Source organism: Microtus ochrogaster, chromosome 1, assembly GCF_000317375.1.
Source record: "Microtus ochrogaster isolate Prairie Vole_2 chromosome 1, MicOch1.0, whole genome shotgun sequence".
In the NCBI taxonomy this organism is placed as follows: Eukaryota; Metazoa; Chordata; class Mammalia; order Rodentia; family Cricetidae; genus Microtus; species Microtus ochrogaster.
The window spans coordinates 7,428,749-7,442,321 of NC_022009.1; the positions used below are offsets into that span (position 1 = coordinate 7,428,749).

Here is a 13,573-nt window from a genome sequence, read left to right on the forward strand (position 1 = left end):
GGGCGGGGTGGAGGGTGTGGGCCGGAGGGCCCGGGCGCTCGCGGGGCCAGTCGCGGCTTGTCAGAACGGTCGCCGGCGGAGCGGGGCGAGGCTGCGGCGCTCGGTGGCGGCGTTCGGCCGCGCGAGCGAGGATGAACGCACGGAGGACGCAGGGCCGCGGGCAGCGCAGGTAACGGAACCGGGGTGCGGCGACCGCGGGCTGGCTTTCTTCCGGGGCCCGGGCTGCTGAATGGAGAGGACCGAGGCGACGCTGAGCCGCGGCTCGTAGCGGCGGGGCGGCTGCCCGAGCTGCGACTGCCAGAGAGGATGTGCGGAGCCCGGGCGGCGCGAGGCAGTTGAGAGCCTTCGGGCCCCAGGCCGCCGGGGCCCGGGATGAGTTAGCGAGGGCCGCCGCGGGGGCCAGTTCCTAGGGCTGCAGGCCAAGGCGACGGCGCCGCCCGCCCCTTCCGTGCAGAGGCCGCCAGCTCCTTTCCGCGCCCGCGCTCCCAGCCCTGGAGACCATGAGGTTCCGCATCTACAAACGGAAGGTGCTAATCCTGACGCTCGTGGTGGCCGCCTGCGGCTTCGTCCTCTGGAGCAGCAATGGGCGACAAAGGAAGAACGACGCCCTTGCCCCGCCGCTGCTGGACGCGGAGCCCCCGCGGGATGCGGGCCATCTCGCTGTGTCCGTAGGCATCCGCAGGGTTTCCAACGAGTCGGCGGCTCCTCTGGTCCCCGCGGCCCCGCGCCCGGAGGTGGACAACCTCACGCTGCGGTACCGGTCCCTGGTGTACCAGCTGAACTTTGATCAGATGCTGAGGAATGTCGATAATGACGGCACCTGGACCCCCGGGGAGCTGGTGCTGGTTGTCCAGGTGCACAACCGGCCGGAATACCTCAGGCTACTGCTGGACTCGCTTCGAAAAGCCCAGGGCATTAATGAAGTCCTGGTGATCTTTAGTCATGACTTCTGGTCCGCAGAGATCAACAATATGATAGCTAGGGTGGATTTCTGCCCGGTTCTGCAAGTGTTCTTTCCGTTCAGCATTCAGCTGTACCCGAGTGAGTTTCCGGGTAGTGACCCCAGAGATTGCCCCAGAGACCTAAAGAAGAATGCCGCTCTGAAGTTGGGGTGCATCAATGCCGAATACCCTGACTCCTTCGGCCATTACAGAGAAGCCAAATTCTCGCAAACCAAACATCACTGGTGGTGGAAGCTGCATTTTGTGTGGGAGAGAGTCAAAGTTCTTCAAGATTACACTGGCCTTATCCTTTTCCTGGAAGAGGACCACTATCTAGCCCCAGACTTTTACCACGTCTTCAAAAAGATGTGGAAATTGAAGCAGCAGGAGTGTCCTGGCTGTGATGTCCTCTCCCTAGGGACCTACACTGCCAGTCGGAGTTTCTATGGCATTGCTGACAAGGTAGATGTGAAAACTTGGAAATCCACAGAGCACAATATGGGGTTAGCCCTGACCCGAGATGCCTATCAGAAGCTGATCGAGTGCACAGACACTTTCTGTACTTACGATGATTACAACTGGGACTGGACTCTTCAGTATTTGACTGTCTCCTGTCTTCCGAAATTCTGGAAAGTCTTAGTTCCTCAAGCTCCTAGGATTTTCCATGCTGGAGACTGTGGTATGCATCACAAGAAAATATGTAGGCCGACCACCCAGAGTGCCCAGATTGAGTCATTCTTAAAAATTAACCAACAGTACCTGTTTCCAGAAACTCTAGTTATCAGCGAGAAGTTTTCTATGGTAGCCATTTCCCCACCTAGGAAAAATGGAGGGTGGGGAGATATTAGGGACCATGAACTCTGTAAAAGTTATAGAAGACTGCAGTGAAAAAAACATCACCGTTGCGAAAGTGACAGTCTTCTCCTTTTTATATTTCTCTCAATGGGATGTACAACTGAATAAAGGGTATAGGAACTGGTTTCTGCTTTAATACATAAATTTCTTGTTAAAGGTTTCCAAATATATAGTAATCCTTTTCCGTTATGTCTTAAAATTTCAAACTGAAATTTTCATTTTGGGATTTGGGTTTTAAAATTCAGTCGGTATCTGCTTAAGGGTAATGATTCGATTATTATTGATTAAAAAAAGAAAATTTTATTTAAATCGCATCTGTTAATCTTTTTATCTAAAACTTTGTATGTATACGTTTCCACTTTCAGAACTTATTTTAAGTACAGCAAGGTTTATTTAAAAGTGTCCCAGCAGTAACAGTATTTGAGTAGAAGGAACCGTTAGAGCTCTGCTGGGATGGCTCTTAGGAAGGAACTGCCTGACGGTTTCAGAACTCAAGTTCCGTTTGTTCAGCACCCTGTCAGAAGTCATTTCAGTGTTACTGATTCCTGTGCTGTTGTTACGGTTTGCCTGTGCTTTCGGCCTTCATACTACATGATTTCTGTTGGAATGTATTTGGTTATAAGAAAGTTTAAACACTGTTTTCACCTCAATGTAGAAATACAGTGGTTTTGATTTTTATTTTCCTTTCTAGTGCTGCCAAAATAAAATACTCATTTTTTTGCATAAAATATTCCCTAGTCATTTTGCAGAATGTTGTATTTGTACCAGTAAAGGCATTCTAGAAGTTTTGAGCATGAGCATCGTAGCTCAGTTTTTACTAACTATGCATCATATGAATCTAAAATGAAGCTGGCTCGTGACAGTGCATTCTCTCAGGAAGAAATTGTTCGGCTTTCAGATTAGCCAGGCATAGATAATGAACAATAAAAAAAAAAACTGCTGCATAAGGGAAATACTGCCTAAATTGTTTTTTTTGAAGGCTAGAAATGATACAAAGTTCAGTCTTGCCAAGGTGCAGCAGGTCTGGTGCCAGCTGTGACTGAGATACTTTTAAAAGAACAGGCACAGTACCAGGGAGCAAGCTTTAGATTTACTCCATATTTTTATATTACTTTTCCATAATGTAATTATATTCAGCCAAACATTAGAAGACTCGTTGAACCAAAGCCTCAAAAATTACTGCTTTCATCAGTTTTGTACTAGAAATGGATGTTCTCTTTAAAGGTGAGGCATAGTTGTGTGGTTTTGTATTGCCCGTACCTCTCAATCTATCACTGTCTTTTTAAATGTTTTACCACATTCGTTTCCCATGTGCACATGTATGGGTGTACACGTGTGTATCCAGGGTGCATGCTGAAGGTCAGAGGGGGTCAACTACAGGTGCTTGGCTGGTGCTTTCCCACTGGGCTGTCTCACTTTTTTCTTTTTTGCTTGTTTAAAAGATTGGTTTGTGTGCACGCTCTGGCTGGCCTTGAATTTGTAACCCTTCAGTCTTTAGCTGGGATTACAGAGCCTCATGCTTACAAGGCAGGGACTACCCAGTACATTGTCCTACCATTGTATAGGGAGCGATGTATGTCAGAGTCTCCTGCCCTGCTATCACCAGTTCAAAGGACTAAAGGAAGTAGATGTTTCCAGGAGTGTTCGAAGGTTGCTCGTAATTAGCAGCCTTGTCTGAAACAGAGATACTTAAGTTCATGGCCTTGGGACCAGTAATGACATCAAGATTTTCTTTTCTGTGTTCTTTTATCCTGTTATAAATGTGTGTGTGTGTCTGCGGTGGGGGGAACCTGTGATGGTCTCCTCTTTTTAAGAGTTATAAATTGATTCCAAAATAATGGTTTCTCACGTAAAAGACATTTTTTTGGTAGAACAAATGATGAAGGAAGGTCATTGATTAAGTAATAAAGAAACTGCTTGGCCTCATAGGTTAAAACATAGGTGGGAGGAGTAAACAGAACAGAATGCTGGGAGAAAGAGGAAGTGAGCTCAGACTCAACAGCTTTGCTCTCTGAGGCAGATGCATGAAGCTCAGACCCAGGATGGACGTAGGCTAGAATCTTCCTGGTAAGCGCACCTTGGGGTGCTACACAGATGATTAGAAATGGGCTAAATTAATATGTGAGAATTAGCCTAGAAGAGGCTAGATAGAAATGGGCCAAGCAGTGCTTAAAAGAATACAGTGTCCATGTAATTATTTTGGGGTATAAGCTAGCCAGGCGGCTGGGGTGCTGGGGACGCAGCCCCGCCACTCCATATTACAACAAACAAATGGCTAGGTTTTTATTAATTTCTGTTCTAAGGATTTTTAAGTCATTTTTATATGTATAGGTATTTTTGTCTGTATGCGTATCTGCACTACCTGTGGAGACCAGCGCAGGGACATTGGATCCTCTGGAACTGGAGTTACAGACAGTTGTAAGCTGCCACATGGGTGCTGGGAATTGAACCTGGGTCCTCTAGGAAGAGCAGCCAGTGCTCTTAACCACTGAGCTGTCTCTCTAGCCTCTCTAAAAAAAAAAAATCTTAAATGCAATTTAAAATTAATTTTGAAAATGATGTTTAAAAATTTCTAACTTTGGGCTAGAGAGATGGCTCAGCAGTTAAGAGCACTTGACTGCTTTTCCAGAGGACCTGGGTTCAATTCCCAGCATCCACATGGCAGCTCCTAGCTGTAACTCAAAGATCTGACACCCTCACATGAATGTACATACAAGCAAAACACCAAAGCACATAAAATTTTTTTAAAAAGCTTATATGTATTGATGTTTTGCCTACATTTATATATATGCTTGTGAGCTATAATGTAGGTGGTGGGAATCAAACCCGTCTTCTGGCAGAGCAAGTATCCCAAACACTCAGCCGTCTTTCCAGCCTCCAAAGTTTTGAGGCAGGTTCTCTAGCTGTCTTTGGACTTCCACCTACCTGAAGCTGGAGAGTATTGGGATTAAAGCCATGCACCACCACACCTAACCTTAAGATATAGTTTTAATTATATTTTTATATCTGTATATGTTTCGTGTGTGCGCACAAGTTTGTGTGCCACAGTAGGTGTGCAGAAGTAGGTTCTCTCCATCCGAGTAGTACCAACTCAGGTTGTCAGACTTGTAGGTACCTTTATCTGCTGAGCCATCCAGCCATTCCCCCAAATTATTTTAACTCATATGTGACACTTATATAAAAAATATATAATTGGTACCAAAAAAGTAACATAAAATTAAACACAAAAGCCAGTATGTACTTGTAATACAACTATGTAGTTTTGTTTTGCATTTCAAGACAGGGTTTCTCTGGGTATCCCAGGCTGCCCTGGAACTAAGATCTGCCTGCCTCTACCTCCCGAGTGCTAGCCTGTACCACCACCGCCTGGCTCAAGTATATATTTTAAAGGTCTGGCCTGCTTGTGCATGCCTAAAATCCCAGCACTCAGAAACTGAGGCAGGAAGACTGTCACAAGTTGGTGCTAGCCTGACTACAGGGAGTATGAGCCAACTGCATTTCACAAAACGAAGGGTCCAGAGAAATGGCTCAGTGGATGAAGACCCTTTCCACCAAGGCTGGTGGCCTGGATTTAATCCCTGAGACACACCTTGTCCCCTGACCTCCATGTTCATGCTGTGGCCTACCTGTTCACCCCCCACTCACAAATAAGGAACGTGTTTGTTTGTTTCCTTTGGTTATTTATTATGTACACAGTGCAGGCCAGAAGAGGGCACCAGATCTCATTACAGATGGTTGTGAGCCACTTTGCTGGGAATTGAACTCAGAATCTCTGGAAGTGCTCTTAACCTCTGAGCCATCTCTCCATCCAGTTTTTTGTTTTTTAAAAACGATTTTACTCTCCTTGAGAAAAATATTTCTATTAGAAAAATCACAAAGCTTATAATTAAGGAAACTTAAAAAAAAGTATCTCCAGTTTTTTTATCCCCCCCCCCCCCCCAGACAGTGTTTCTGAGTTGGGGGGAGAGAAAAATAGTCCTGATTGTTGTAGAACTCACTTTATAGAACAGCCTGGCCTCTAACAACTTGCACTCCTAAGTGCTGGAATTAAAGATATGCACCACCACTGTCTGGCATTTTTGTTTTTAAGGCAGCCTCTCATGTAGCCCAAGCTGGCCTCTAACTCATTATGTAGCCTAGGCTGGCATCTAATTCATTATGTAGCTCAGGCTGGCCTCATTCATTATGTAGCCCACGCTGACCTGAGCTGACCATGAGTCTTCTCCAGTGTTAGGAGTTGCAGTTACAGGAACCTACCTGGCTGCTGGCTCGCCATCAGGATCAACAGTAAATGTTTATTTTTACATTTTTTTTTAAGTAGCTATTTTTTGTTTTTATTTTTTGAGACAGGGTTTCACTGTGTAGCCCTAGATGTCCTGGAATTTACTCTGTAGACCAGGTTGCCCTCAAACTAACAGAGATCACCTGCCTCTGCCTGTTTTATAGTTAAAAACACAAAGAAGCTATTTTAGGTCCCAAATTTTTTAAACAACACTTAAATTTCAAAATTATATACAACTAATCCAAGTCATACAGCAAAGCGTTCTGAAAACTGAACGCACAGTGAGTCGTGTGGTCTTTGATGATCTGCACACTGCCATCCTCCGTATTGGTCTCCTTGATGATCTGCACACTGCCCTCCTCCGTATTGGTCTCCTTGATGCTGTCCAAGTCAGGTATGTTTTGTGCTACAGTTTTGTTCAGTACTGAAGACAGGTGATCACCATCTACTTCCTTTTCCTCAGTCACGACTGGCTCTTTTATAGTTTCCTGCTCCTCGGTTGAGCAGGTTGCACCGTTTTCTTTTATAGACTCAGGATCCGTGTTTGGCTCTGGTTGCTGGGGTTTTCCAGATAGCACGTGAGGAGCATCAGAACCAATGTGTTGAGGGCCCACAGCTGAACCACAGGGGTTTGTTTCTAATGCTTCCACTGCTGCAGATGAACAGGAGTCAGTTGTAGAGGAGGGAAAATGGTCTGTGTTTCCCTTTCCACTTAGAGGGCATCCTTCACTCCTTCCTTTTCCCGTTCCTTGAAGCCCATCAGGATCACTACATTCTTGCGACTGTATCAAGAGAAACAGCAAATTAGTAATTCTTTGAAGCAACAGAAATTGAATCATAGTACTCTCTGAAAATCATATTTTAAAAAATTTTGTGTATGTTTGTGTATTCAAGCATGATACAGCACATACAGAGAGGTCAGAGAGCAAGTTATGAGCGTTGGTTCTCACCTTACGACATAGGTGCTGGGAGCAAACTCATCAAGCTTGGCACTGGAGCCTTTACTGTGTGTGTGAGCAGGGAGGGATACGATTAGGGGTGCTTAGAGGTGTGAACAATTTTCTGGAGGTCTCCTTTCACCTACATGGTTTCAAATTCAGCTCACCAGGTTTGCACAGAAGCACTGGCATCTACTGAACAATCTGAACTACAAACTAGCTTCAGTTTTCTTTTTCTGTTAAGTTTTTTAGACAGGGTCTGGCCTAGAACTCAAGAGATCTGCCTGCTTCTGCCTCCTGAATGCCGGGATTAGCCACAATGACTGTGGCTTTAATTTTCTGATTAAATCCTTTCAATTAGGGCTGGGGAGATGGCTTAGCAATTAAAAGCACCTGCTGAGAAGACCAGTTTCATTTCCCAGCATTCATATGGCAGGTAAGGTGCTCTCTCCTCTCCTCTGGCAGGTACCACAGCAAGATACACGCAGACAAAATACTGCATACACATAAAATCTTTTAAAAAAATTTTTTTTAAACTTTATTTAATTTTATGTATGAGTACTCCGCATGTACACCTGCGTGTCAGAAGAGGGCATCAGATCCCTTTATAGATAGTCATGAGCCACCATGTGGGTGCTGGGAATTGAACTCAGGACCTCTGGAAGAGCAGCCTGTGCTCTTAACTGCTGAGCCATCTCTCCAGCCCAAAATAAAATCTTTATACTCGCATTTTTCTCTTTCCTCTTCTCTCCTCCCCTCCCCTCCCTTCCCTTTCTCCCTCTCTGTCATACTGAGACAAGGCTTCTCTACACATCTCTGGCTATCCCAGGACTTAGTGAGGAGATCAGGCTCTGACTCCCAAGTGATGGGATTAAAGGCCTGTGCGGCACCACCATTGACTAGATTTTAGGCCTTTGATCCCAGCACTTGGGAGGCAGAGGAAGGCAGATCTCCGAGTTCGAGGCCAACCTGGTCTACAAAGTTTCAGGGTAGTCGGTGCTACACAAAGAAACCCTGTCTTCAGGGGGAAAAGTTTTAAAAAATCCTCTCAATTATTCGTCATCTCTTTCACGATAGCTTCAAGGATCAGCCTTTCAAACATGGCCACAAATGTCGTCAAGTCATTACCATAGAGGCACCTCCACGGGCACCAGGCACATATGTGACGCACAGTCACACATGCAGCAGGACACGCATACGCATTAGATCATATGCGACACAATGCATATGCACAAGTCGTTCCCATGTCGCACTAAATTGTCTTTGGTGTAATTCTTATCAGGGGAGCCACGATTATCTCTTTTGAGATGTGTGAGCCTTTCAATGCTTTTGATGTGGTGTTTCTATAAATATTATCCAGAATAAACGATTCTGTGGGGATGGAGAGATGGCTTAGTGGTTAAGTGGCTGCTCTTCCAGAGTCCTGAATTCAATTCCCAGCATCCACATGACTGCTCCCAACTGTGTAACTCCAGTTCCAGGGGACCTGGCCCCCTCATATAGCAAACATGACTGCTCCCAACTGTGTAACTCCAGTTCCAGGGGACCTGGCCCCCTCATATAGCAAACATGACTGCTCCCAACTGTGTAACTCCAGTTCCAGGGGATCTGGCACCCTCATATAGCAAACATGCAGGCAAAACAGCAATGCACAGAAAATAAAAATGAATAAATCTTAGGAAAAAAAGGTTTTGGATTTCAAGTAACAGCAAGACAAATTGCTAAATTTGTCTAAATGTAAAATTCTGAGTCCAAGGTTCATTTGCAAATTCACTACTCTCTGGCAGAACATCAAGTTCTTCTGATTTTTATCCCTTCTTTGTTAGTTACAGTAAAACGAACACTTTTTAAAAAATAATATGAAAACAAAGAGTGGAGTTTTTAATCATACATAAACATGCGGAAAAATCTGCAGGCACGGTGTGGCACATATCTTTAAGCCCAGCACTAGGGAGGCAGACGCAGGCAGATGTCTGTGAGTTCCAGGCCAGTCTGGTCTACACAGTGAGTTCCAGGACAGTCAAAGCTACAAAAAGAAACCCTAATTTGAAAAAATTTTAAAAATTAAAAAAAATCAAGAACTGAAGTCATTCGACCAATAGTCACCACCCTTTAACCCCACCAAGATACTACCTTTGCACGAATCCGAATTTTCTCGTCTGTAACCTGAAGAACTTCAATCAACGGTGGGACCAGAGGCCTTGCCTGTGTCAACGGGGCGCCCAGGACCTCATCGAGAAACTCATTAACGTTTTCTTCATCAAGAAACAATCTTTCCTAAAGTAGAAAGAAAAAAATGTTCCATCTTACAGGTCACTGTAAAAGTTCTTACACAGTTCATTGATGCAGTTTTTAATGTTTATCTCACCAACAGTGAGTGCTATCTTGAAAAGAGGAATTCTAGTATTGTCCAAAATATAATATGAAAAACATGTATTCACGAGATCCGCCTAAAAAGAGAAAAGGAAGTCTTGATGCTTTTTCTAAGTTTACTAAAGTAGAGGTATGCTTTCCCTACCAAGATGATCTTACTTACAAATAGTATTTCTTTTATTTTCCAAATATATAATGTCTTCAGTAGCCCAAGCTGGCCTCTGTGTACCTGCAGGTGACCTTCAGCTTCTGATCCTCCTGGCTCCACCTCCTAAGTGCTAGGATTATGCATGCATCACCATAACTGGTGCCCCTGGTATTAGGAATAATCACTTCAAGGCTGTAAGTGCAATTCTAGCTATTACAGTTCAGCCTTCTAATAATTCCTAATGAACCAGCTAAGAAATAAACAGAATATGTCTTTTAAACTCTTGACTATGCAAACTGGATATAGTGGTACAAAACTGTATTTCCAGCACTTGGGAAGTAAAGGCAGGTAGAGCAGATGTTCAGGGTCACCTTCACCTACACAAGAGTTCAAGGCTACCTTAGGCCACTTCAGACCCTGCGTCTCAAACAAAATACAGAAAAAGTTCTTGGCCACTTAAGAGCCAATTACAATATTTTATTTAAAAGTACATTTTATTTATTTTTAATTTTTAGAAGCAGTGTCAGAGTTTAACAAAGGTATTTTAATACTAACTTTAAGAAAAAAGATTATAAAAAAAACCTCACTCAGTGCTGGGCATAGCGTCACACACTTTTACTCCTAGTGATGAGGGAGCAGAAGCTAGTAGATCTCTGTGTTCCAGGCCAGCCTGGTCTGCAAAGAGAGTTAGTTCCAGGCCAGTCAGGACTACACAGAGACACGTCTCAGAGGAAGGAAGGACAGGCACACGCATGCAAACACAGTGCAGGATTTTCAAAAATGTCACCACGTTTTATTTTTAAGAATTGATATATTTTAGTGTGCTGCGTGTATATAGTTATTTAAAAGTAAGTAGTGGCTCAGGCCTTTAATCCCAGCACTCAATAGGCAGAGGCAGGTGGATCTCTGTGAGTTCAAGGCCAGCCTAGCCTGGTCTACAGAGCTAGTTTCAGGAAGGCTCCAAAGCTACAGAGAAACCCTATCTCGAAAATCCAAAAAAAAAGACAGTAACAGATTTCTCAACTATTACTAGAAAATTTAAACAAGAATCACCCAAATCCAACCACAACATAACTTGTTTATATGCATTCAAGTGAGGAACAACCATTTAACGGTATTCAAAATTATTTAATTTATAAGATCAGTTTACTATTACTCAAAATAAGATTATCTTCTGTGCTTATATAAGTAAATATGAAATATTATAATTATAAAGATTATTATGTGGTCCAAAGAGGGGGACATAATCAAAGAAATGTTTCAAATTCTCTTTGATTAAACAGTATTTGAATTTGCAAGTGAACTAATAATTAGAAAAATTATATATTTAAAACAGTTTGCAACCTTTGGATATGTGCACACTTGGCTTTGAGAACGCACTTACCGCGCACTATCTTTCATAATATGAATAGACGGGAAACATTTGTGTACGTGCCTGTAACCAAAAAAATTTTAAAGTAAGATGGAATATTTCTAATAGTGAAAACGGTTACCTCCAAAGAATCATGGTTCAAGCCACAATACCATTCTCGCCAGCGTCCACGGCTCTCCGGAGATTTTGCCAGGACTATCACTGCATTGTTTAAAGAAATGCTAATCTCGGGTTCTTTGGTACTCAATGTATTCTCTGGAGCAAACTGCAAAGTGAAGGAGTAGCCTGAGTCTGGTGTGGAGAAGCACAATTTGTAACGGAGGGGACTCAGATCCCCGTAAAGACTTTGCGGCTGAATCCGAGGCACTTGAATGAGCAAAGTCAAGGAGTCCTCGTCCTGATTACACCGCAAAGGAGGGCACAACGGTTCGATGCTCTCGGTTCTGGGGCCACCCATGGCTGGGCCCGAGGTGTCGTGCAGGGTCTCCTCCTGCTGCTCACTCGTCTGGGCACTGAGGTCTCCGCACGGTCCCCGTCTTCCCGCAGGGGGCTCGGTGTTGCAGCCCGGGAGAGCAGAACAAGGGAGGCTTCGGTCCCCGGAAGGGGGACCTTCCCGGAGGCCTAGAGACGCCACCGAGTCCCCACCGAAATCTCGCTCCCCTTCAGCGTCTGTAGCCCCGAACCCTGGGGCTCCCACACCGCTCTCGTCCCCGCGATCAGCTCGGGTCCCCTCCGCCGGCTCTGCCCGTGAGGCAGCAGGGTCGCCCTCGGAAGCACAGGCTGCTCCGTCAGTTCCGGTCTCGGCCGCGGACTCTTCCGGCGTCGCGGCGAGGTCCCGGCGCGCGATGTGCAGCGCCACGGGCAGCGTGACCACCAGCTGCCGCCGCGCCTTGTTGTACTGCGCCTTGCCGCGGCCGTCGTCCACCGGGTAGGGCAGCGAGAGCCGCAAGCGGTAGTCGGGGCTCCGGGAGTCCAGGCATAGCAGCTTCCCTTTCACCTCCAGCTCCGCTTTCTCGGCCGAGCGCAGCAGCGGCAGCTCGATGGTGACCACCAGCTCGTGCGGCACGGGGCTCGGGGCGGCGTCCCGCGAGCAGCGGTAATCCTGCAGGTCCACGTGGTGGCGCTGCACCACGGTACAGCGCGGCTCCGTGGGCTCCGGCCGCTGCTTGGCCTGGGGAGCCGGGGGCGCCGGTGTGCGAGCCGTGCTCTCCGCCGCCGCGGGGTAGCGGTACGGGTACTGCAGGTCCGGGAGAAGCCCGGGCGGCTCCCCCTCGGGCTGGGCAGGGACACCCCCGGGAAGGGGCGTGCGGAGCACGGCGGCCTCGGGCACCCCCTTGTACTTGATCTTCAAGGTCTTAGCGTTCCTGCGGTCCAGCCTGACGCCGAACTGCTGCTCCACCGCCTCCAGGGCCGTGGCGTTCAGCATTTCGCGGAATCGCTCGTGGCTCCGGGCTAGCGCTAGCGCGTCCGGGTGGAAGACCACGTCGTAGACGGTGTAGCGGGAGCCGCTGCGCCCCGCATACTTGCGGCCGGGCGCCAAGCTGTAGGGCAGGGACCAGTGGCTGCCAGCTGCCGTGCCGCCGCTCCCCGGGCCCGGCCGGCTGCTGGGCTTGCCTACCAGCGAGTTGCTGCACACGTTCACGAAGCAGCGATGCTCCCCGTCCAGGCTCGTACGCAGCACGTGGCCCGGCTCCGGGTGCACGAACCGCACCTCCACCCCGCGCTCCCGCTCCAGCGCTGTGATCTCCTCCTCGTAGCGTCTCCGGTTCTCAGGGTCGGTGATCTCCGAGGCGTACTCGGAGAACATTCGGCGGAACTCTGGGTCCTGAAAGGCGGAGGTGAGCCGCTGCACCTCCTCTCCACTCAGATCCAAGTCCTCTAGCGCGGAGGAAGCCGCCCCCTTGGCCATAGTGTCCCACTCGGCCCCTCACCCGGGTGAAGGATCAGCCCGAACTGGAATGTCTTAGGGCGCACTTGGCGTCTGGTGTCACAAGTGACCAGCCTTAGGAAGGTAACGGCTGGATGGCAGGGCAGCGCGTGCTTTGTTGCCATAGTAACACCTGGGAGGCGGGGCAGTGATCTCGTGGAACTGCTAGCACTAGGCCGTTTCTCCAAACCAGGCAGCCATTCTATCTGCTGCAGGTTTGAGATCTCTGTGCCCGGGCACACTTTGCAGTCTATCGTGATAACTATCCTCATTTTCAGCACCGTGTCTTTATCTTATTAACCGTTCACTTCTACAGACAAATGAGAAGTTTTCTAGCCAAGGTTACAATTCACAAACCTAACTTTTATCTGGATCTTTTCATTTTGTGAAACCGACATTTAAGACCTAATTTTTTTTACTTCCATTTTCAGGTATAACACCTTATAATTGTCCCACAACAACTTCTGGGGGCAAAGGATGGACTCGAAAATCTCAAATCCCTGTAATCAGGGAAACGTTATTCACTTTTCAAATGTAAATATAAGATCCATAAATCATTTAGCAAAATCACGCCCTTTATCCCGACCAGCTTCCTTGGGTTAAGAATAAAATTAAAACTGCACATCTTTTTAAAACCACATATCCAGGGCCGGGCGGTGGTGGCGCACGCCTTTAATCCCAGCACTCGGGAGGCAGAGGCAGGCGGATCTCTGTGAGTTCGAGACCAGCCTGGTCTA

At 46.9% G+C, this 13,573-nt stretch overlaps 2 protein-coding genes across 2 annotated transcripts; one reads left to right on the forward strand and one right to left on the reverse strand.

Moving 5' to 3' along the window:
* Positions 1 to 152: 152 nt before the first annotated feature.
* Positions 153 to 2,099, forward strand: Mgat2 (mannosyl (alpha-1,6-)-glycoprotein beta-1,2-N-acetylglucosaminyltransferase). Its single transcript, XM_005343132.3, has one exon. It carries the CDS (start codon positions 501 to 503, stop codon positions 1,827 to 1,829), a length of 1,329 nt encoding a protein of 442 aa, XP_005343189.1. The 5' UTR covers positions 153 to 500; the 3' UTR covers positions 1,830 to 2,099.
* A 4,079-nt stretch (positions 2,100 to 6,178) lies between these two features.
* On the reverse strand, positions 6,179 to 13,282 carry Dnaaf2 (dynein axonemal assembly factor 2). The gene is made up of 3 exons (XM_005343133.3): positions 11,031 to 13,282; positions 9,150 to 9,293; positions 6,179 to 6,860 (listed from the first exon to the last, which is right to left on the reverse strand). Exons 1-3 carry the CDS (start codon positions 12,816 to 12,818, stop codon positions 6,315 to 6,317), a joined length of 2,478 nt encoding a protein of 825 aa, XP_005343190.1. The 5' UTR covers positions 12,819 to 13,282; the 3' UTR covers positions 6,179 to 6,314.
* Between the last annotated feature and the right edge of the window lie 291 nt (positions 13,283 to 13,573).

Excerpts from the sequence above, each read along its gene's own strand:
- Mgat2 (XM_005343132.3), top strand. The coding sequence starts at position 501 with ATGAGGTTCCGCATCTACAAACGGAAGGTGCTAATCCTGACGCTCGTG.
- Dnaaf2 (XM_005343133.3), bottom strand. The coding sequence starts at position 12,818 with ATGGCCAAGGGGGCGGCTTCCTCCGCGCTAGAGGACTTGGATCTGAGT. Across the intron at positions 9,294-11,030 it reads TGAACCATGATTCTTTGGAG|GAAAGATTGTTTCTTGATGA; the intron begins GTAACCGTTTTC and ends TTTCTACTTTAG. Across the intron at positions 6,861-9,149 it reads AAATTCGGATTCGTGCAAAG|TCGCAAGAATGTAGTGATCC; the intron begins GTAGTATCTTGG and ends CTCTTGATACAG.